Source organism: Hyla sarda, chromosome 7, assembly GCF_029499605.1.
Source record: "Hyla sarda isolate aHylSar1 chromosome 7, aHylSar1.hap1, whole genome shotgun sequence".
NCBI classification, from domain to species: Eukaryota; Metazoa; Chordata; class Amphibia; order Anura; family Hylidae; genus Hyla; species Hyla sarda.
In genome coordinates this window covers 123,087,687-123,109,229 of record NC_079195.1, presented here as the reverse complement: position 1 = coordinate 123,109,229, position 21,543 = coordinate 123,087,687, and the positions used below count along the sequence as shown (strand labels likewise).

The following is a 21,543-nucleotide window of genomic DNA, read 5'->3' as shown; positions in this document are numbered from 1 at the left end:
CTTTTCAATCATCTTGATATGCTCCAATAGGTCATATAACTGTTTATGAACCAGCTCTTTTTAATTATCCAATGTCTGAATATTTTATATATATATTTTTTTTTCAGTGGAAAGCCTAAGGCCTGGGTATGGGCTCACTATGGACAAGGCAGTGGCCCCATATTGCTTGATGAAGTAGAATGTATAGGCAATGAATCTTCATTAGATTTCTGTCAGAAGAGCGATTGGAGACATCACAACTGTGACCATATTGAAGATGCTGGAGTTTCCTGTAATCCTTTTAAAGGTAGGTTAGCTCTGGTTTGTTAGGAACACCATAATATAAGGGAACAAAAAGTCTAATTCAAAGTTCTGCTTTCTACAGATGGAGCTGTGAGATTATCTGGTGGTCAAATCGCTGGTGAAGGACGAGTAGAAGTATATTACAATGGAGATTGGGGAACTGTATGTGATGATGATTGGACTGAACTGAATGCACAGGTGGTTTGCAGACAGTTAGGCTTCAGGTATTTATAAAATTTACTCAAAGAAATAATAAAAATGTGACACAATGGGCCACTATTGTTTCTATTGAAGAGGGCTGCCAAAGGGTTAAATGTTTTTTTTCCCCCAGAACTATATGATTGATAGCCTATCCACAGAATAGAGACAAATGGACTTCAAAGGTGTGGGGGGTCCTTTGTGGCGCTGACTCGGAACAGGCACATCAGGTGAGTGTAAAAGGTTTATTAAAATGGAACACGTTTCACCGCACATGCGCGGCTTCATCAGGCATGATGCCTGATGAAGCCGCCATGAAGTCCATTTGTCTCTATCTACTTGGTTGGGAGGCTGCAGACCGCGGCTCTAACAATCCTTACACGCTGTCCATTGTTGTGTGTGAGCTCACACAACCACCTGGGGTAAGAGGCTTTAAAAAGAATCCTTCTACCAATACCTACCCAGTCGGTTTTACACTGTGGAGCGCTCTATTTTATATTTTTAGTATCCACAGAATAGACCATCAATCTCTGATTGGTGGGGTGCTGACACGGGAAGCCCAGCTGATCAGCTGTTTGCTGACCCACACTACACAGTAAATGAGGCCTGAAGCCCTGCATATTGGTAGCGCTTGGTAACTGTAGCGAATTGGAGCTGAGCTGCAGTTACCACCTAGTACTTTGTTTTATCTGGTCAACATTTGATACCCTCTTACTGTTTATACAAAACATAATTGTTTATTGATCTTTTTAAGTTGGATATTCATACTGTATATAATCATTTTGACAAAACTATGTTGGGGTAGATAGCACCGGCTTTTTTTTCCTCTCGCTTTACTCATATGATTGTGGCATTATTATTGTTGAAATAATATTGCTTGGTAGGTCTACACACAGGCCCTGATTACTAAGAATGTAGGGTTTTTGTCGGTCTGTCTTTTTTTTTTTTTTTTTGTCCTTCTTTTTTTCATGTGTTTTTTTTACTAAGATGTCCTTTTTTTATTTTATTTTTATTTATTTTTTGGTGCACAAGGTTTTTTGTCCACACCTGAAGGTACAAAAAAATTTGGGAATAAACAAAAGTGAATGAATAAATAAACAAATGAACTCTTCATTCAGGTCTGTGAAAATCTGAGGCAAGAGACACCACCCCAACAATCAGCCATGCAAAAGCATGAAATTTCCAAAGCATTTGCCGAATTCGTGAGAAATTGAGTTGGGTGTAAAATCTTCTCTGTGAACCATAACAATTTTATTTAAGCAATAACACACTTTCACAATTTGGGAATACTATTTGAGCATTTTGACACTGAGGCTGAGAGCCATAGCAACAATATTCTACAGACCAGATGGAAGAAAAGGCTGAAAGTGGATTATGTAAGCAATCCTACAAATAAAGTTGTGCAATAAATATTGAATAAATCACTGTTAAAAGTACTACTATGTAACATTGCAAACATCAAAGTAAACAGTAAAATTTCCACACATTTATGGTATAAAAATTAAATATTTTTCCATATAGCCTATCAAGTCAGGAATATAAGTTCCAATGAAATTAGAGTTAAGTGAACCAATCTTTAAAATTTCGGTTTACCTAGTTCATGCATATTGCCCATAAGAACCATGCTGGGGAAAAAAACGACCATTTTACCTGTTTTTGCACCAGCCTCTGCCAGTCTGGTTTTAAGAATTCACTCTTCTCTGCATTTTTGTCGGGTTTTGGACAAAAAAAATTGGGTGATTTTGTCGTTTTTTTGTCCAAACATGTCGCAAAAAGTGTCACACAATAACCAATTAAAACTGTCGGATTTGGCTTAGTAAATTAGGCCCATAGTGTAGGGTGGTGTGCTTAATGTAAAGAACTGTATAAGATTATTTTCCAAAGCATAATATAGTTACACGTATCTAGCCTGTAGTGGGAATACAGTTCTGGTGCATTTCATATTGTTCTGCATACACCTTTAGTATTCATTGTGCTGTCAACACTGCCACGCAAAAAGCATGTTGTAGTTACACGTATCTAGCCTGTAGTGGGAATACAGTTCAGGTGCATTTCATATTGTTCCGCAAACACCTTCAGTACTCATTGTGCCCTGGCATGCAAAAAGCATGTTGAAGCTACAAGTATGTAGCCTGTAGTGTTAATACAGTTCTGGGGCATTTAAAATTGTTCCCCAAACACCTTCAGTACTCATTGTGCTGTCATTGCCACGCAAAAAGCGTTCAAAGCATTGCTACTTAGATTTGACAAATAGGTTGGTGAAAATTCCCCAGAAAGAGGCAGGAGCATTGGCAGGAGCAGTAGTGGCATCTTGACCTTTGAGCACATGATGCCAAAGTATCTGCATCCTGTATGCTCCCCTGACATAAGTCATCAAAGGTATGTAAACCACCACCTTAACAACCAGGTTGAGGCCTACCTCAGCAGTGCCCTTTCTCTGACATACACCATGAGCCCGGGCACCATGGACTTCTAGCTCACCAGATTAGACCATTGGCCAGAACTTGCCCAGTTTGCCATGAGTGTTCTGCCTTGTCCAGCCTCTAGTGTAGCTTCAGAGAGAGTTTTCAGCGCAGCAGGTGGCGTGGTCACCCTGAAGCGAACAAGATTGTCAGCTAGCAGTGTGGAAAAACTGACTTTTACTTAAATGAATCAAGCATGGATCAGTGAGGAATTTAAAGGGGTTGTGCGCTGCCCTGACTTTCGGAGCTCCGCTCACACCGTCTGGAAGTTCATTACTCCGAACGCTGTGTGCGGGCTTCCGTGTCCGCAGCCACCGGGCGTGACGTCATGCCCGGCCCCTCGTGACGTCTCGCACGCCCCCTCAATGAAAGTCTATGGGAAGGGGGCGTGACCGCTGTCACGCCCCCTTCCCATAGACTTTGGTAGAGGGGGCGGACAAGGGTCCGGGCGTGACGTCGGGCCGGACGCTGTGAGCGGAGCTCCGAAAATTAGGGCAGCGCACAACCCCTTTAAACATCCTGTGCCAGATGCCACTGATTAGGCAGTGCTACCACCACCCTGCTTGACGCTAGTGACATCAGTCCGCCATCTCATGATGTACCCTAGTGACATCAGTCTGTCATCTTATGCTGTACGCTAGTGACATCTGTTCGCCATCTCATGCTGTACAATAGTAACATCAGCTAGCCACCAGCCCACAACTTTCCTACCCCTACAAGTACAACATTTCATGCTGTACACCAGTGACATCTGTCCGCCATCTCATGCTGTACGCTAATGACATCTGTCTTCCATCTCTTGCTGTACACTATAAACATCACTGCCACCACCTGCTGTACGTGGGTTACTACTAGTAACACCAATCCACCATCATCCTACTTCCAGCCAGGCCTACAGATACACAACCCATCATAGCCATAAAAGGGATAAATATTTTTTAGGCTTTTCATGCAAGAGCTATTTCTTCTTCAGTCTTCACTGTTTTAGAACACCAATTCTGTTACTACTCCCAAAAGAGGGATAATTTTTGGAACGCTTATAAAAATTCATGTCATCTTCTTCACTTGCTAGACTAGCAACTCCCAAATATGTGATAAACGTATTATCAACATGTTTAGGGGCTTATGTCATTGCTGGTTCGAGTCACACTGAGCCAAACCGAACTAGCGAATTTCCTATAAGTTCGCCAAGTCCGGCAAACCAAACTTTTCAAAAGTTTGCACAACTAGTCAGAATGTTCAGAATTATTCCACCACAGATTTTGGCAAAAATCTATCCATGACAAGTCTGTATCAGAATGCACATGCTTCAGATCCGAAAATCAGCTGCATGCCCACAATTCCTTGCTGATTTTCTGTGCAACATGGTTTACACTGCAAATCTTTGCATACATTATGTAAATTTGCATTTACACATCGTAGATTCTTTTAGAGGCTGCTGGAGCCCAAACGTAATCTCTGTAACAGTGTCTTTCACCTACCTTGTGCCATTAATTACTCTAGTGTCTCTTTATCTGGCTTGGGGACTTTTTAAACCTCTTAGGAACCAGGGTCTGAATGTGACTACTGTCTCTGTATCTCTTAACTACACCCTGGTTAATAAAGTAGAATTAAATGCATTGAAAGAATACTCTCCATAATGTTGAGTAGAATATACCTGAAAAGGCTTAGATTGTGAGTATTAAATAATGTAGTATTTACTGTTTATAAAAGTAAGTAATTTTGTTCTCATAAGCAGATATTAGGAGAATAGCTATAGGGGAAGTCACACCAGGCCTTAGTATTTCAAGAGTCCAAAAACGTATCTGCCACATAAAAAGATACTAGTACAGTGGTTCCTTTAAGGGGTATTCCGGGTTTATACATCTTATCCCCTATCCAAAGAATAAGGGATAAGATGTATTATCGTATGATGGAGGGGGCGTGGTGTCACTAGGGAGTGTGACCGTGACGTAACATCCCCCTCTCGGAAGCAACTCCTGGCTCAGAATGCCGGGGGCTGCACCAAGATCGCGGGGATCCACGGGTCCCCTGCGATCATAATTCTTATTTCCTATCCTTTGGATAGGGGATAAGATGTATAAACCTGGAATACCCCTTTAAGTTATCATATTATTTGGTTCCAGGATGACCATTATGTTCTGAAGCTTTAAATTGTAATTTTTAAAAATAGGGAAAAAAACTAGGATTAAAGGGGTTAGACATCTTATCCCCTATCCAAAGCTGTCACGCCCCCTCCCATAGGCTTGCATAGAGGGGGCAGACCGTGATGTCACACGAGGGCAGAGCCGTGATGTCACAATGCTCTGTCCCCGTGACCGTCAGTAATCAGACCCGAAGTGAACACGCTCCGGGGACTGATTCTAACGGGGTGCGGCGCGCAAAATCACGGGGTTCCCCAGCGGCGGGTCCCCCACGATCAGGCATCTTATCCCCTATCCTTTGGATAGGGGATAAGATTTCTAAGCACCGGAGTACCCCTTTAAAGAAAGATAGGTGGGTAACTAATACAAAAAAGCATGCCCCTAAAATAAAAGTAAGAATGAGCTACTGGAATCTGTTAAAGCGTTACTGTCATTAGAAACAACTTTTTTTTCGTTAATACTTCCTTAAAAACTAAGCATGTTCCTAATATACGGTACTTCACTAAAAAAATTAATTGCTAAAGATGTGAAAAAAGGTTTTAATAAAATGGCCACTCGTGTTCTCTGTCTTTTTAATTTTGCAAATGAACCCTGCAAATCCAGCCTTTTTGGTCCATCAAAGAAAGGACCAAAATATCTGAGGGGAGGGAGGTGTGGTTATCTCCACTATGTTCCTCAGAGCACAGACAAGATCCATACGGCTTGCAGTCTTTATGAAGAGAAGCAATACAAGGTGCTAAACTATTATTTATATGCAAAATGGTTTATCTATCATTTTATGAACTTATTTCTTGTGTATTTGCACCATATAGGTTCCACGTGGCTGCTTTAGGGTTATAAAAAGCATGCACTATGGTTACAAAGCTGTGAAAATGTAAAAAATCATAATTTTTTTGGCACAAACCACAGATTTTTCTTCTGTCCGTGCACCATATCGTTTTACATGGCTGCATTAGAATTATATAGAAAATACATTTAGGTAAAAACTTTTGCAAATGTAAGAATGTTTGTGTAGACCTCATGACAGGGGAGGGAGAGGGGGGAGAAGAGGAGCTTATCATTCTTCAGGGGAAATGCCCCCAGCCTCTCAGAGAAATTCAGAAAGACTCATTACAGGAATACATAGATCAAAAGGTATTTTACATATTGATACATGCATATTATTATGCATACAGGTTTTAGGGCACATTACTTCACCGACTTAAAGGGGTACTTCTCTGCTACACATCTGATCCCCTATTCAAAGGATAAGGGATAAGATGTCTGATCATGGGAGTCCCGCTGCTGGGGCCCCCCGAGATCTCTCGCAGCACCCAGCTTTCTAAACAAATGCCTGGTTCCTGCAGCAGTGGTCGTGATGTCACGACCACGCCCCCTTGTGATGTTGCATGTCTTTGGAAAGGGGCGTGTCATCCCATAGACATGAATGGAAGGAAGTGGCTTGACCTCAGGAGGGGGTGTGGTTGTTATTTCATAGACATGAATGGAGGGGAGTGGCTTGACATCAGGAGGGGGTGTGGTTGTGATTTCACGATCGCGGCCTCCGGCTCTGAGCACTGGAGTACCCCTTTAAGCATTTAAAAAAAAAATTCTTACTAATGACAGTTTTAATCACTGTCTATGTAGAGGACAGGAGCTACTTTAGGGTCCTGTACAGTATACATAATGTCCCAAAAGTAAAATGTAGGTGCCCCCACCTGGTGTCCAAAGGAGCAGCTAACCCTGTCACAGAGAAAGAGTAGTACAGAACATGTAGTACCTCCTTGTACTGTAGGGCGGCACAAACAGCCTTTCAGTCAATGCATGCACTTGTAATACAGGTGTTTTACCAGTGAAATGCTCATTATGATTAGTCAGTTCTTCCAGCCATTGACATGTTTTGCAGATCTGCACTGTCCATAAAAATGGTCCAGAAAGGACCATTGTATGGTGAAAATATTGTATGTTGAGACAATTGTAAATTAAGGGACCACTGTATTGTTACAGTTTTTGTTACAGGTTATTCATTGGGGTCCAGAAGCTCCACATTATGCCAGTTATTGTCATTGTCCTATAGCCATTGTGTTGAGAGAAATGATAATTAAATATCTGCTCATGACTGATTTACTAACTCATGATTAAATATTCATTTTAGTGGCCCCTCCAGCTTAGCATCTAAAGGAGAGTTTGGACCTGGAGATGGGATGATTTTTCTGGATGACGTGGCTTGTACAGGCACAGAGCGCTCTCTAGTGGAATGTTCTCGTAGCAGCTGGGGCCAGCATGACTGCTCTCACTTTGAAGATGTTGGCCTCCGATGCTCAAATGACAGCAATGACATCATTGAAACACCACCTGGTAATATCCTGCTTCCTCTGAATCAGACATCAGCCATATAATATTGAGGGTTATAGTTTTTTTCTTTAAATATCAAACATACACATTAGCCCTGATTTACTAAGAGTGTCGGGTTATTTTCTGAGTGTTATTTTTCCCCCCGACTATTTTTTCTCACACGTATTTATCAATGTTTTGCACATGTCGGGAAAATTCTGTCGTACAGAGAAAAGAAAAGTGTGGCACAGGAAAAATAAAGCATAAAGCAAATAAATAGAGCAAAGTAACTCTGCACCAGGACGTAACTTTACATTCATAGTTGTTAATTGGTTAAAAAACAAAAAGGAAAAAAAAAAGGAAATGAAAGACAAGATTTACAAAAAAAAAAAATGTGAAATTCCCAAAAACAAATAAAAAAATGAAAAATGTAATATAAAATATACTCAGAGTACAGTGGTCCCTCAATATACAATGGTAATCCGTTCCAAACGGACCATCGTTTGTAAAGTATAGGACAGTGGTCTACAACCTGCGGACCGCAGGTTGTAGACCACTGTTAGAGAAAGTTGTACTCTCCTGTCCCCGCCGCTCCGGACCGTCACCGCTCGTCACCGCTGCCTGGGATGTTGCCGTCCATCGCTGTCGCAGCGTCCCCGAGGTGTCCCCGACGCTCCGGCAAGGCCTCTGCTTCCCCGGCAACCGCGCTCTCCATCGCCGCCTCCTATTGGATCATGGGACGGCGTGCGCAGCGACGTGATGACGTCGAAGGAGAGCGCCGACGATGCAGAGGATCCCGAAGAGGACGCGCCGGAGCCCCGAGGACAGGTCAGTGATCATCACCGGAGCTCACGGGGCACCGTAAATAGCTATCCGGTGGCAGCTGAAGCAGTCAGCGCTGCCGGATAGCCGTTCATGCGATGGCCCCGACATAAAAAAGCATCGTATGTTGATGCTGCCTTCAACATGCGATGGCCTTTGAGAGGCCATCTCATGTTGAAATTATCGTATGTCGGGGCCATCGTATGTCGAGGGGTCACTGTAATTGGAAAACCGTCGGGTTTTTACCAGTAAAATGTGCAGCACAAATTGTGTCACATAATCCGATAAAAAGATTCTGGATCAGGTTAGTAAATCAGGGCTATTGCCTTCTATATCAATTATACACAAACATCCTAGCTGTTGTTCTAAATGTTTTCATATATATATATATATATATATATATATATATTCTGGATTATCAGGGTTAAGTTCACTATACTTTTATTTATAATATAATTATGTATTTACTATTATTTTCATTACAATGTTAATTCCTAGATAATATTAATAGTAATGTCTATTTGGTAAGCTATTGATATCAAAGTTCATTTAGAAAGTGTGAAATAACACTAATAATAATGTTCATTTTTATTATAATCAGAAAAAAAATATTTCACGATTTAAAAAGTCACAATTACAGGAAAAAAAACATTTATAAGAACACATGCGTTAAAAAACAAACACTATATAGAGGAGCTAATACATGAATAGAAGGAATATTGGGGGGGATTCATCATTATGTGTCTATTGTAGACACAGTTCTATCCATTTACACTCTTGACTATTGTACACTTTTACTCAGAATTTACTAAGGCTGTTGCACTACTTTGATAAATCTTGTGCAAATATAGAATCATCCCCCCTCGCTCTACCGTACAATCCTTCTCTACCTCACAGGAAAAGTGAACATAAGGATTTTGCTCTATTGCTTTGAGGCCAGGATTCCATTGAGGTTTTTTATGCATCATAAAAAATGCCAGAAAAACTGTCCCAGCTTTTTCCTGCGTTTTGTCAGTTTTTCTTGTGTTTTTTTTTTATTGCATTTTTGCTGGTGTGTGGAAACAAAAAAATGTACTAAACTTTTTTTTTTTCCTTTTCTTTTAAATTTAGATACGTTTATGCGGAGGACTATGTCAGATTATGTGGATTGCGACGACGACCAGCGATTTTTAAAAAAAATGTCAATAAATGGGTTAACGAGGGCTGTGGGGGAGTGTTTTTTTTTTTAATACATTTTTTTTTCATTGTGTTGTGTTTTTTATAATTGAATTTTCAGGCTTAGTAGTGGAAGGCGTCTTGTAGACAGAATCCATTACTATGCCAGGGCATAGCGTTAGCCCCCAAAACAGCTAGTGCTAACCTCCAATTATTACCCCGGTACCCACCGCCACAGGATTTCCAGGAAGAGCCGGTACCAACAGGCCCGGAGCATCAAAAATGGCGCTCCTGGGCCTAGGCGGTAATAGGCTGACGTTATTTAGGCTGGGGAGGCCAGTAACAATGGTCCTCGCCCACCCTGGTAACGCCAGGCTGATGCTGCTTGGTTGGTATCTGGCTGATACTGAAAAAATTTGGGAACCACACACTTTTTTTTTATTTATAAAAAAAAAAAAACATGCATAGGGTTCCCCCTATTTTCAGTATCAGCCAGATACCAACCAAGCAGCAACAGCCTGGCGTTACCAGGGTGGGTGAGGACCATTGTTACTGGCCCTCCCCAGCCTAAATAACACCAGCCTGTTACCGCCTAGGCCCAGGAGCACCATTTTTGACACTCCGGGCCTGTTGGTACAGGCTCTTCCCGGCACCCCTGTGGTGGTGGGTACCAGGGTAATAATTGGGGGTTAGCGCTAGCTGATTTTTGGGCTAACGCTAAGCCCCGGCTTAGTAATGGATTCTGTCTATAAGACAGCTTCCACTACTAACCCTGAAAATTCAATTATAAAAAACACGGATACATTGAAAAAAAAATGTTTATTTAAAAAAAAACACTCCCCCACAGCCCTCGTGAACCATTTCATTGAAATTAAAAAAAAAATGCTGGTCATCGTCGCAGTCCACCGAATCTGACATAGTCCTCCGCATTCACGTACCTGAAATGAGAAGAAAAGAAAAACAAGAAATATGGGTCAGTACTTTTTTTTGCACTCTCCCCTGGGAAGAGCGCACATAATGCAGTGTGTTCCTAAACAGGGAGCCTCCAGTTGTTGCTAAACTACAACTCCCAAACAGACAATGTTTCCCAACTAGTGTGCCTGCAGTTGTTGCAAAACTACAACTCACAGCATGCCCAGGCAGCTAAAAGGGCATGCTGAGAGTTATAGTTTTGCAACAACTGGAGGAGGACAGTTTGGATACCACTGTGTAGTGGTGTCCAAACTGTAGCCCTCCAGATGTTGCAAAACTACAACTCTCAACATGCCTGGACTGTCTGGGCATGCTGGGAGTTGTAGTTTTGCAACATCTGGAAGAGCACAGATTACAGTGGTCTCCAAACTGCGGCCCTCCAGATGTTGCAAAACTACAACTCCCAGCATGCTGGGAGTTGTAGTTTTGAAACTACCAGAAGTAGCAGTGAAGAGCTTCACTGCTGCCTCTGATGCAGATGCCGCCGCCTCCTCCACTGATCCACATGTCTGCCTCATGTCAGTCCCCCCACGACCCCCCCTTGGTACACTACAGATGCAATGCGGATCGCAGCAAATCTACAGAATGATCTGCTGCGATCCGTATTTAAATGAAAAAGCCGGTGATACATGCGGCTACATCGCGCTGCCACCGGCTTCTATATACATTGTCATAATTCGTAATCCCCGCCAGGAGAGGGGAGCTCTGATTGGAGAATAGCTAATTACCAATCAGAGCTCCCCTCTCCCGGCGGCGGGGATTATGAATTATGACAGTGTATACAGGAGCTGGTGGCAGCACGATGTAGCCGCATGTACCGCCGACTTTTACAGTTAATAAATGCGGATCGCAGCGGGTCACTGCAGAATGACCTGCTGCGATCTGCACCTCAGCCCCTGGACTACAACTCCCATCATGGACAGACTCTGTCCATGATGGGAGTTGCAGTCCATACTGTGTGAAAATACACACTTTGGTACGTGTCCTCCCGAGGTGGTGTATATTTGCGCCAAAAAATGAGACTTGCGTTCTTTTTGTGCGTCCAAAAAAAAAAACCGCAATTAGTAAATCGATGTCTATATGAAAAATAGCTCAAAGGTACACCCGAAGGGTGACATCTTTAGAAAAAGTTCCACCAAAAAGACGCACAAAAAGAACGCAAAAAATATAATTGCGCAAGATTTTGCGCAAGAAAATACACTTAAAATTACTCTATATAGGTTGATGAATCCCCCCCATTGTGTATACCACTTTACAACAGTTTCAATGGTCTATTTACATCGTACTGCATAAATATAGCTCTTATCTCTACAATCATGAAGAGAAAATGTCACATAAAAAATTTTCTAAAAACCTGGAATATTCTATAATCCAAATCCTGTTGGTTTCAAAAAACAGGAATGCCATGTACACACACCCTGTACAGCAACAATACATATGCTGCCATCTGGTGTCTCTATATTGAGCTGTATTCTCATCTAGAACTAGTGCACTGAACAATACTGCACTGTTTTTTCCCCACAAATTCAGTGTGAATCTCTAAAACAAAAACCCTTTGCATAAGAATGGCAGTACAAAGAGGAACCATAGAATATTTTTTATTTAAATTTTTTTTAGGTAGTACTACTACTCCCAGAATGGAACAGACTGTTCCATGATGGGAGTAGTAGTACCTGTACTAATAGACAGATTGCCCAGGGATCTGACACCCATTGCGATCCTCCTATATAATATATAGATGCGGGCAGCCGGCCGCTCTTCTGCACGATCCTGCACTTTGTTCTGCCATGTGAAGTTCTTCACATCACAGATTCATATTTCCCACAGAGAGCTGTGATTGGCCAGATGATTCCAGCCAATCAGAACTCTCTGCAGTAAAAATGAATAATAGGTATATACTGCAGTGCAGGGGACCAGAGGAGAGTGGCCGTGCCCTGCATCTATACATTGTACAGGACAATCACAACGTGTGTCAGGAGTGACACCCGCTGGGATCTTTCCTTTACTGCAGGTACTACTGCTCCCAACACGGAAAACACTCAGCTCTATGTTGGGAGCTGTAGTACCTGCATTAATAGACAGATCGCAGCGAGTGTCACTTCTGATACCTGTTGTGATCTGTAGATTAATGCAGGTACTACAGCTCCCAACATGGAGCTGAGTGTGCTCCATGTTGGGAGCAGTAATACCTGGAGTTAAAGCGCAACTGTCATGGATTTTAACCCCCATAAACTAGCCCCAGGATGACAAAGTTGTTAGATATTACAGTTCAAGCATACCTTTTGCTGCTTTCTAGCAGCTTTATTCGGGCTAAAAAATGCTTTTTATGAAAGTCAGCAACAGTCGGATATCCCCTGTATGTCAGCGCTGGGACCGCTGTGTGATTGACACACAGGTCCCAGCGCATAGGCCCCTTATTCTTATATGTGGGTGGCGAGTTTTCTACTGTAAAAGAATAAACAGTGTCCGTTCTCCTGTGCACAGCGGGGATGGGATGCGGGCGGCTAGCTCTCACAGCAAGCGCTCGCTCCCCATGGGCGGCATAATGCAGTAGCGGAATGAGCTTGCTGTGGCTGCCCGCATCGCATCACTGCTGTGCACTCTAGGAAGATAGGAGAATGGGCGGCCAGCTCATTCCGCTACTGCATTATGCCACGCATAGGGCCTTAGGGATCGAGCGCTTGCTGTGGCCACCCGCATCGCATCACTGCTGGGCACAGGAGAACGGGCACTGTTTATGCGCCAACCACATATAAGAAGAATAAGGGGCCTATGCGCTGGGACCTGTGTGTCAATCACACAGCGGTCCCAGCGCTGACATACAGGGGATATCCGACTGTTGCTGACTTTAATAAAAAAAAGCCTTTTTTTTTACTTGATTAAAGCTGCTAGAAAGCAGTAAAAGGTATGCTTGAACTATAATTTTAACAACTTTGTCATCCTTGGGCTAGTTTATGTGGGTTAAAATCCGTGACAGTTGCGCTTTAAGGAAGGATCACCCGGAGTGTCACATCTGACACCCGTTGCTATCCTGCTGTATAATGTATAGATGTGGGCGGCAGCTCTTCTCTGGCTGGAGTTGTGATTAGCTTGAACCATTTGGCCAATCACAGATCTCTGTGGGAAATATGAATCTGTGATCGCAGAACATAGTGCAGGATCGTGCAGAAGAGCGGCCATCCACCCGCATCTATACATTATATAGGAGGATCACAATGGCTGTGAATTTATCATTAGTTTTACCCCAATTTTTGTATAACTAAATGAAAAGTTTCAACATTCTCACAAGTTAACCATATAAAATGATGTACTAAAGTAAAGTTTCAGGAAATATGTACTGTGCAAAATTTAGGAAATACTTTGCGATCATTTAATAGAATTTGGCGCATGTACACATTAGCACCACACAAAATAAAGGTGGACAAAAATTGTTCACCTACACCAACAATGATGGCTTGTTCCCATAGACTGTACTATTTTTATTCCACCACTGTAATAATGTATTTGTTCACTTTGTTTCATAGAATGAAAACTCATTTTAAACACAGCTTTCTCATTGATGCCCCTGTATTGTAGTTTACCAAGGACAAGTAATACTCAAACAGTACCTGTATAAAGTAATAATATAGAGTCAATAAGAAAACGCCATACAATCCAATCCATACAATTAAAGGCACCCAGATATATACACTGCTCAAAAAAATTAAGGGAACACTAAGATAACACATCCTAGATCTGAATGAATAAACGAATCGTATGAAATACTTTCGTCTTTACACAGTTGAATGTGCTGACAACAAAATCACACTTATCAATTTATCAATGGAAATCAAATTTATCAACCCATGGAGGTCTGGATATGGAGTCACACCCAAAATCAAAGTGGAAAACCACACTACAGGCTGATCCAACTTTGATGTAATGTCCTTAAAACAAGTCAAAATGAGGCTCAGTAGTGTGTGTGTGTGGCCTCCATGTGCCTGTATGACTGCCCTACTGTTAGGATTCGGCAGGCTGAATGTGGATCCTCTGTGTCAGCGAGGGATTGGCGTGGACCGTGTCGGTGGACCGGTTCTAGGGTTGCTACTGGTATTCACCAGAGCCTGCCGCAAAGCGGGATGGTCTTGCTGCGGCGGTAGCAACCAGGTCGTATCCACCGGCAACGGCTCAATCTCGCTGACTGCTGAGAAGGCGTGGGACAGAAGGACTAGGCAGAGGCAAGGTCAGATGTAGCAGAAGGTCGGGGCAGGCGGCAAGGTTCGTAGTCAATAGCAATAGCAAGAGGTCAGGTACACTGGTAAGGCAAACACTGTAACGCTTTCTCTGGCACAAAGGCAACAAGATTCGGCAAGGAAGTGAGGGGGAAGTGAGGTTAAATAGACAGGGAGCAGGTGGAGGCTAATTAGACTGATTGGGCCAGGCACCAATCATTGGTGCACTGGCCCTTTAAATCTTAGAGAGCTGGCGCGCGCGCGCCCTAAGGAGCGGAGCCGCACGCGCCCGGACGTGACAGCCGGGGACCGGGACAGGTGAGTGACTTGGGATGCGATTCGCGAGCGGGCGCGTCCCGCTATGCGAATCGCATCCCCGCCGGCAGAGTCAGTGCAGCGCTCCCGGTCAGCGGGTCTGACCGGGGCGCTGCAGAGAGAGGAATGCCGCGAGCGCTCCGGGGAGGAGCAGGGACCCGGAGCGCTCGGCGTAACACCTACAATGCCTTGGCATGCTCCTGATGAGGTGGACAGTCTGTGGTGCAACGTGGTGTTGGAGGATGGAGCGAGACATGATGTCCCAGATGTGCTCAATCGGATTCAGGTCTGATGAACGGGCGGGCCAGTCCATAGCATCAATGCCTTCATCTTGCAGGAACTGCTGACACACTCCAGCCACATGAGGTCTAGCATTGTCTTGCATTAGGAGGGACCAAGGGCCAACCACACCAGCATATGGTCTCACAAGGGGTCTGAGGATCTCATTTTGGTACCTAATGGCAGTCAGGCTACCTCTGAAAAGCACATAAAAGGCTGTGCAGCCCCCAAAGAAATGCCACGCCACACCATTACTGACCCACTGCCAAACCGGTCATGCTGGAGGATGTTGCAGTCAGCAGAAAATTCTCCACGTTGTTTCCAGACTCTGTCACGTCTGTCACATGTGCTCAGTGTGAATCTGCTTTCATCTGTGAAGAGCACAGGGTGCCAGTGGCGAATTTGCCAATCTTGGTGTTCTCTGGCAAATGCCAAACGTCCTGCACGGTGTTGGGCTGTAAGCACAACCCCCACCTGTGGACATCGGGCTCTCTTACCACCCTCATGGAGTCTGTTTCTGACCGTTTGAGTGGACATATGCACATTTGTGGCCTACTGGAGGAAAAATGCTACCACTAAAGTGAAAGCACCGCCTGCATTCAAAAGTGACCAAAACATCAGCCAGGAAGCATAGGAACTGAGAAGTAGTCTGTGGTCACCACCTGCATAACAACTCCTTTATTGGGGGTGTCTTGCTAATTGCCTATAATTTCCACCTGTTGTCTGTTCTATTTGCACAACATCATGTGAAATTGATTGTCAATCAGTGTTGCTTCCTGAGTGGACAGTGTGATTTCACAGAAGTGTGATTGACTTGGAGTTACGTTGTGTTGTTTAAGTGTTCCCTTTATTTTTCTGAGCAGTGTAGTATAAGCCCATAGCAGGCTATGGATGCTGTATTATGAATCTATACCACCACAGTATAGCCACCTAGTTTACTTTGGTTTACATTTTCAGGACCCCCTGTTCGGCTGATGGACGGGGAAGGTACTAAGGAAGGCAGAGTGGAGGTATTCCTGAATGGAGAGTGGGGCAGCGTGTGCGATGATGGCTGGAATGACAAAGATGCTGTTGTTGTTTGTCGCCAGCTAGGACACAGGTGAATATTTCTTTCTTTTGCATATACAGTATGATGCAGTCTTGCTTGTCTTACTGATGATCATTGCAAGTGACAAGCAAAATGCTGATGATCACTGCAAGGTTTTTTTCGTGTTACGTTTTTTTCAGTATTTTTTTCTTTTGTATCATACACTGGTCAGGTAGTTCATATATACCTGATGTCTGGGTCATGCAGCTTGGATGGCTGAGATAAACATTATTGAATGTCCTGACCATAGGTGTCCAGGGAGTAAGGTCTTCTTGCACTCTGTAGTGGAACATTTTTTCATTTCATACAAGTTGCATGATGTGGACATCAGGTTTGTATGGCCTCCCGGACTTCTATTTGGGCTATTCAGCAGTTTTGCTCAAAATGGCTGCCACATCCTTTTTAAAGGATTTAATTGGTGTAAAATAAGTCGTTGATAAGGCCACCTTTAGAAAGGTGGCCTAACAACCATGTTGAAACATCATTGACTTCTATTAATGGCTGTCACCTAAGACATAATGTCCAGTGATGTAATGTAATAACCCAGCAAAATAGAACACACTACTGTCATCTGACTGAAGTGCATCTTCAGAAGAATGAATTAAAACATCTCATTTATTTTATTTAGGGGCCCTGCAAAGGCTAGAACAATGGCCTACTTTGGAGAAGGACAAGGGCCAATTCACTTGGATAATGTAGAGTGCAATGGTACAGAAAACACTTTAGCAGAATGCAAGAAGCAGGACAGTGGAATACACAACTGTTGGCACAGTGAAGATGCCGGAGTCATATGTGACTATGTAGAGAAGAAAATGAGTGGCCTTACAGGTACCTGAATACATTGTGGATTTCTTGTCAATTATGTAGCAACTTGTATTCAACTCTGGATAAAGACTTATTAGGGTCTAAATACATATAATAGATGACACACTAGTGATATGTTGCATAGTTGTCTCCTTTCTCTTTATTCATAATGTCATTCACAAAGTCCGCTCACCCAACTTCCCCGCACGGCCAAGAACTCCAATCGAGAGAACAAACGAACATAGGCCAGCGGTAAAACTTGCTTTGCTTTATTGGGAATGCATAAAACATTTAATGAATAAGACGTGAAACATCAGTCTTCAGACATCACACATGCATTATATATCTTATAATATTATTATGCAATATTCAGAACTCATAAAGACTCAGGGGGGATTTATCAAGACTGAAATTCCCAATGCAATGAATCAATCCCCCACCAGGGCACAGGCTTGCTGAATGTATGTGGAGAAGCATGCCTCTACATAAATCCCTGTGCATCGGAGGCTGCCCATGTGCCCTCCCTGAAATTTCTGCCAGCTCTGAGATGGTGGAGATTTCAACTACAGATTATACTTACTGACAACTGTAAACTTTATTAAATTCAGCACGCAGTGACCATGCCCCTTTACACAAAACCACCTACTCTCCTAAGTATGTCCTTCCCATTTGGCGAGTTCAGTGGAGAAGATCAAAAAGTAGCATAATTTAGCAAAAAATTTTACCTTGCCAAAAATAATGCAAGTTTTATCATTTTTTGAATTGATAAATGCCCCTTAAATGTGTCATACACAGGCCACTTTTGTAGTATAGAAAAATTATAGTTGAGATAGGAGTTTTCTATTGCTATTGACTTGGCTGGCACACGATGTCATGCACAATTTTTGGTGACTGATATATTGAAGATAAATTAAGTCACACACATAGTCATGAACTTGTCACAACTGAACAACTCAGTAACATCCTATTGAGAGTGATGACCAAGTGACATGCTAAAAGTCAGTCAAAGTTTTCATCTTGACATAGAGTTTAGAACACGGTCTCCTGATTCCTACAGATAAGTGATCTCTACAGGACAGGAATTGTCAGCTCATAAGGATATGTTTACACAGGCAACACCACAACTCAAAAACCACACATTTATAGTCTAAGGCTAAGTTTCCACATGTTTTTTTCTGGCAGTTTTTGGAATAATGCCACTGCAGTTTTTGAGCCAAAGTCAGAAGTGGATCCATAAGGGAGGAGAAGTGTAAGTCCTTCTTTTATATGTCCTATTCCTTTTGAATACACGTCAGGCTTTGGCTCCAAAACTGCAGTGATAGTTTTCCAAAAACTGCCAGAAAAAAAACAGGTGGAAACTTAGCCTTAAAAAAAAAACAAAAAACCATCAGTTTTCAAAAACTGCATTGCATGCTTTTCCACAGAGAAAAAAAAAGTCACTTTTTCTGTGCAACTTTGTTATGAACTCCCATTAAAATGAAATGGAGCTTAGAAAAAAAAATTACACTGGAAATTACACTGTACAAATTTCAGATTCCACGCTGATTTTTATGTGAATTTTTTAGCACAGTTTTTGGCCATAGGAACATGCCCTTATGAGGTTTAGGGGAAGATTTATCAACCTAGATATCTTCTTTTATTTTTCATAGGCCTTAAAATGAGAGACTCAATCTAATTGGTTGCTATGACAACTGGTCAACTTTTCCTTTACACAGGCTATGATAAATTTTCCTCGTCGAATTTCCTCACTGAAAAAAATCCTCTTCAGTTGATATTAATGGGGCACATGTAAATTCTGCCTGGATCTGCCTCAAATTACTTGTGTGCAGGGCTCAAGTCCTGCAGGTACTCATGGGTATGGAGTTCCTGAACTTTTTTCCTCAGCAGAAACACTGTTCCAATTGGCATTGAATCCAGACATTGGGGGGAGATTTATCAAAACCTGTCCAGAGGACAAATTGCTGAGTTGCCCATAGCAACCGATAAGAGCACTTTCACTTTTAACAAGGCCTGTGCAAAATGAAAGAAGCAATCTGATAGGTTGCTATGGGCAACTCAGCAACTTTTCCTCTGGACAGGTTTTGATAAATCTCCCCATTGAATGGATATCTTGGGTGAGTTTCCACACCTTTTTTCCCAGGACTTGACCCCTGCTTGTGTGCCATGGTTTTTGCATAGAGGAGTAGAGATAATTCAGTTTTCAGGTATATTTTTCAGCCTAGAATGTGAGACAAATAAAATCACCAAAAATTCTTTTAAAAAAAAAAGTTGAACATAAAATCTTGATGAAAAATTGATTCATTTTCTTTTTAATTAAAATGGCACCTTGCTGTTCTATTGAACTCTTCTATGTTAAAGCCAGTCCTACGTATAAAATAGCTTTTATCTTTCTCCTAAATATTACAAGTAAGTGCTTTCCATCTCCTTCAGATAATTGTCCACCGCTTCTTCTTTTTCCATGATAACAATGCTATAGAGACATTTCCCTGGGATGCCAACCACTTCTAAGATACAGCCTGTCAAAACATTGAATTGTGCATGTAGTGATGACCCTCTGCTGTGACCCCCAACATTCTCCTACTGAGATGGGGGAGGGACAAAAAGAAGCGGGTATAGAAACCCTTTTTAATGAATGTGTAACTAAGGCAACCACTAAAGCAGCATTTACCACAAGAAATATTCCTTTGGGAATGAGTAATGAAGTCAGCCTTTGTAACTTTATACATACTGACTAATTCCTCATATTTATTGTTCTAAACCCAGCTGCCACGCGATTCTTTAAGAATCTATTGGGAGCGAACAATATGCATAAAATCTTTGAGGTGATCAGGTTATCCCTGGTTGATCGTGACCGAGGATATAACCATTTAACTGCTTCCTATGTGAAGAATTTGGCTGAAATGTATAAATATAGCAAATATGAACATTTTGGATATATACACTTATAATGTACACTAGGAAACTAAAATGTCCTCCATCAACTTGATAAAAAGTCCACTCATTTGGCTGAAATGTTTTGCATGTTTGCTGTTTAAAATTGATGCTTGGGTTGGCACCATGTGAATAATGACCAAAGAGGCATCAATGGTTATGGGATCACATTCCATCCTTTTCATTGGTTGCAGGGAGGTAGAGACAAAGAGAATAGACTGTGATCACGTCATGTGCTGATGAAATAAAGTAGTGAATAGTTAGTCAGTTTGTGTATTGAAAACTTGAAATAATTCATTATGGTTTAAGGATAGAATTTCTAAATGGAAAATTGGGAAGTCAATTTCGAGCATGTGTCATACATTATGTGGAGTATTCAGGCTGATTTGAGGGAAATTGATAGATAAATGGATAGATAGATATCCACAATAAAGAAAATCCAGCAGCACTCCGATATACGGTATGTGATAAACTCAATGCAGTTTATTCACCAAGTGTCACAGCAATGTTTTAGCTGTCCTCTTGCAGCCTTTCTCTATGCTTGATTCTTTACACTACAGTGGTCCCTCAACATACCATGGTAATCTGTTCCAAATGGACCATCGTTTGTTGAAACCATCGTATGTTGAGGGATCCGTGCAATGTAAAGTAAGGGACAGTGGTCTACAACCTGCGGACCTCCAGATGTTGCAAAACTACAACACCCAGCATGCCCGGACAGCCAACGGCTGTCCGGGCATGCTGGGAGTTGGAGTTCTGCAACATCTGGAGGTCCGCAGGTTGAAGACCACTGGTATTGGAGGTTATACTCACGTGTCCCACGCCGCTCCGGACCATCACCGCTCGTCACCGCTGCCCTGGATGTCGCCTTCCATCGCTGTCGCTGTGTCCCCGTGGTGTCCCCGATGCTCCGGCAAGGCCTCTGCGTGGCAATGTGATGACGACGATGGAGAGCGCCGATGATGAAGGGGATCCCGAAGAAGACGCGTTGGAGCCCCGAGGACAGGTAAGTGATCGTCAGCGGACCACACGGGCACCGTAAACAGCTATCCGGTGGTAGCTGAAGCCGTCTGCACTGCCGGATAGCCGTTTATGCGATGGCCCCGACATACAATAGCATCGTATGTTGATGCTGCCTTCAACATGCGATGGCCTCTGAGAGGCCATCGTATGTTGAAATGATCGTATGTCGGGGCCATCGTAGGTCAGGGGGGTCACTGTGTATATTCAATCTTTACACTATACACTATACTATTTATTCAATCTTGGTACCTTGTTACAAACTGTATATTAATTTAGTGGGCCTTGCAAAGAGTGCGGGAAGGGAGGCGTCAATATCATAACTGACCATTAATAAATTACATAGAATTAGTGTGCTAGGTTCATAAGTGTTTTAAGTTTACATTTCACTGTTTTAGTTTCAGTATGTTTTCTGCATACATGTTGCAATGTGTGTTTTGTTACATTGTAAGTAAATGGGAAACAGAAGTTTTTATCTCAATCAAGAGTATTAAAAATGTATAGATTTAATGTATAATAATAAAAAAAAAAAAAGTGTGAACTTAGCC

General features: G+C 42.4%; 1 protein-coding gene across 5 annotated transcripts in view; it reads left to right on the top strand.

Annotated features, from left to right (window-relative positions):
• LOC130282421 (neurotrypsin-like) overlaps positions 1 to 21,543 on the top strand; it is a 106,383-nt gene that overhangs the window by 61,145 nt on the left and 23,695 nt on the right. For all 5 annotated transcript variants that reach the window (XM_056530644.1, XM_056530646.1, XM_056530645.1 and 2 more), the window contains 5 exons: positions 108 to 286; positions 365 to 506; positions 7,221 to 7,423; positions 16,111 to 16,252; positions 16,869 to 17,068. In XM_056530644.1, the coding sequence (XP_056386619.1) occupies positions 108 to 286; positions 365 to 506; positions 7,221 to 7,423; positions 16,111 to 16,252; positions 16,869 to 17,068 (866 nt within the window). The remainder of the gene's footprint in view (positions 1 to 107; positions 287 to 364; positions 507 to 7,220; positions 7,424 to 16,110; positions 16,253 to 16,868; positions 17,069 to 21,543) is intronic.